Genomic DNA, 2091 nt, shown 5'->3' on the forward strand with positions numbered 1-2091 from the left:
AATTTAAGGAAAGGTATTAAGCAGGCTGTGTTTTAGCTTATGGGCAAGTAATAAATTGTATCATTTATCTTGAATGTATCATAGATAAGCTGCTATATAACGATTGCCACTTCAGATAGCTGTGAAATTAGGTGATTAACTAGTTGTTACTTAACCTTCTAATTTCTGTATAAGTCTAATTACATGAAATAGAAGTTGGTGTTTTGATTTTTTACTTTGCTTTTCTATTTGGAGTGTCATTGTAACTACTATATTGTAAATGACGGAAAATAATTGCATATGTTAAAAAAATTGTGTTACATTAAAAAAAATAATAATAATAAATTTTTCAATGTATTAAAAAAAAAGAAAAGATCAGAGTTAAGGATAAAACCAGCTACACACACAACTGGGAATTGCACTCACTGCTGTGCTATAATGAGACAGACCAAAATAAGGATACTAAAATTATCTCTTCCTTTTTCGTAGATTCTTAGAACACAAGGTTACACATAACTTCAAAGGTGCAACCACACATCTAAAACATCCTGCTAAATGGTTAACTCATCCCTGAACACTTCCAGCCCATCTCTTGGGCAGCCTCAGGCCTAAAAGAACTCATCATAATTAATGTCATGATAATAGGGTTAAATATCATTGTAAGATTTGGAGCCTCTGATGTTCATTGTTGTTTTACTGGTGAATTCAGTCAAATAACATACAAAAGTTTAAAAAAATACATATATTATTAATTTAAAACATTATAGGATCAGGGAAATGTAATGATGATTTTGTACTGAAATAACTATTTAGAATAAAGTGGTGTACCTTCCATGTAAGAAAAATACCAAAGAAACAATTATCTATTAGGATTATTTGTTAGGAAAAAGAAATTTTAATGCTACCCAAAATAATAATGCCAAAATCCCCAAGGCTTTGGAAAATAGAGATTCTCATTTACAAATGGTGGGGTTATACACAGGGACACATTTTCCAAAAGACTACTTTGGGAATAAGCATGGAAAGCATTTTATTCATTTTTTTTTACCAATTTTTAAATGTGAAATTAATCTGATGAGAATAAAAAGATTTATATACATAATGGCCACTAGAACATTATTATACAACAAATGGAAGCAACAGTAATGTTCAACATGAGAACTATTAATTACATAATTACTTCCTTATATGATGGGATATGACAAGCAAGTAAAATTATATTGTGAAAAATATTTAATGACATGAGGAAAATCCATCATAAGTGATTTGAAAATAATTGAATGCATGGAGTGAGGGTAAGAGAGGAAAGCCCCAAGTGTTATTTTCAATATAGCATAATTTTTATAAAATATAACTGCAAAACATAATTATATGTACAAACAGGCTATAGATAAATACAAGATATTAATAATGATGGACTATATGTGATGTCATTGTGGGAGTTTTTCCTTTCTTACACTTTTCTATTGGTTGTAGATGGATACAGCAAATGAATATCTACTTGTTTTATTATGGAGGATTCAAACAAGTAATGTTATTATCTTTAAAGAGAAAAATAATAAATAGCAACTCTCCATAATTTCAGTTATCCTTGACAGCCAGGAATGAAAAGTCATGGCCTAACACTTCAGTATTTAATATAATTTCTTTGTGCTGATCTTTTCCCCTGAAAGCAATCATCCAATGATGTGAAGTTATTTACAAATCTCATTTCAGCTATTTGGATCAAATTGAGGACACATTTGATGATATCTATAGTGTATAATCCAGTGACATTAACCGAGGGTATTGGCCAACATGAAGGCACTGGGAGAGGCAGGTAAAAGGAAATGGAGAAGAAGAGTAGAGGCACTAATTGAAAAGACATGTGGCTGTTAGGAAACCTTCATGTCTTGGTGTAGGAAAGCAATTTCTGCATGAGCAAGCATTATTTATTTGCTGCCGCTCAGGCAAACCCTTCAGCCCCTAAGCCTATCACACTGCAGCAACTCTCCTCAAAGGAAAAAAAAAATGATGCCTTCCCTAAGCACAGAGGGAAAAAAGACACAAGGTATTTTGTAGAGGATATCTTAAAGCAAACTTTAAAAAATTCACATTACAAAATAATTGGTG

The 2091-nt window shown here is 31.3% G+C and overlaps 1 protein-coding gene across 1 annotated transcript in view; it reads right to left on the reverse strand.

The window, feature by feature from the left end:
* LOC115305163 (olfactory receptor 6C2-like) overlaps positions 1–2091 on the reverse strand; it is a 13246-nt gene that overhangs the window by 792 nt on the left and 10363 nt on the right. Inside the window, exon 3 of the mRNA XM_029955471.1 lies at positions 1254–1333. Coding sequence (XP_029811331.1) covers positions 1254–1333 — 80 coding nt within the window. The remainder of the gene's footprint in view (positions 1–1253; positions 1334–2091) is intronic.

This window comes from Suricata suricatta, chromosome 10 (genome assembly GCF_006229205.1).
Source record: "Suricata suricatta isolate VVHF042 chromosome 10, meerkat_22Aug2017_6uvM2_HiC, whole genome shotgun sequence".
Taxonomy (NCBI): Eukaryota; Metazoa; Chordata; class Mammalia; order Carnivora; family Herpestidae; genus Suricata; species Suricata suricatta.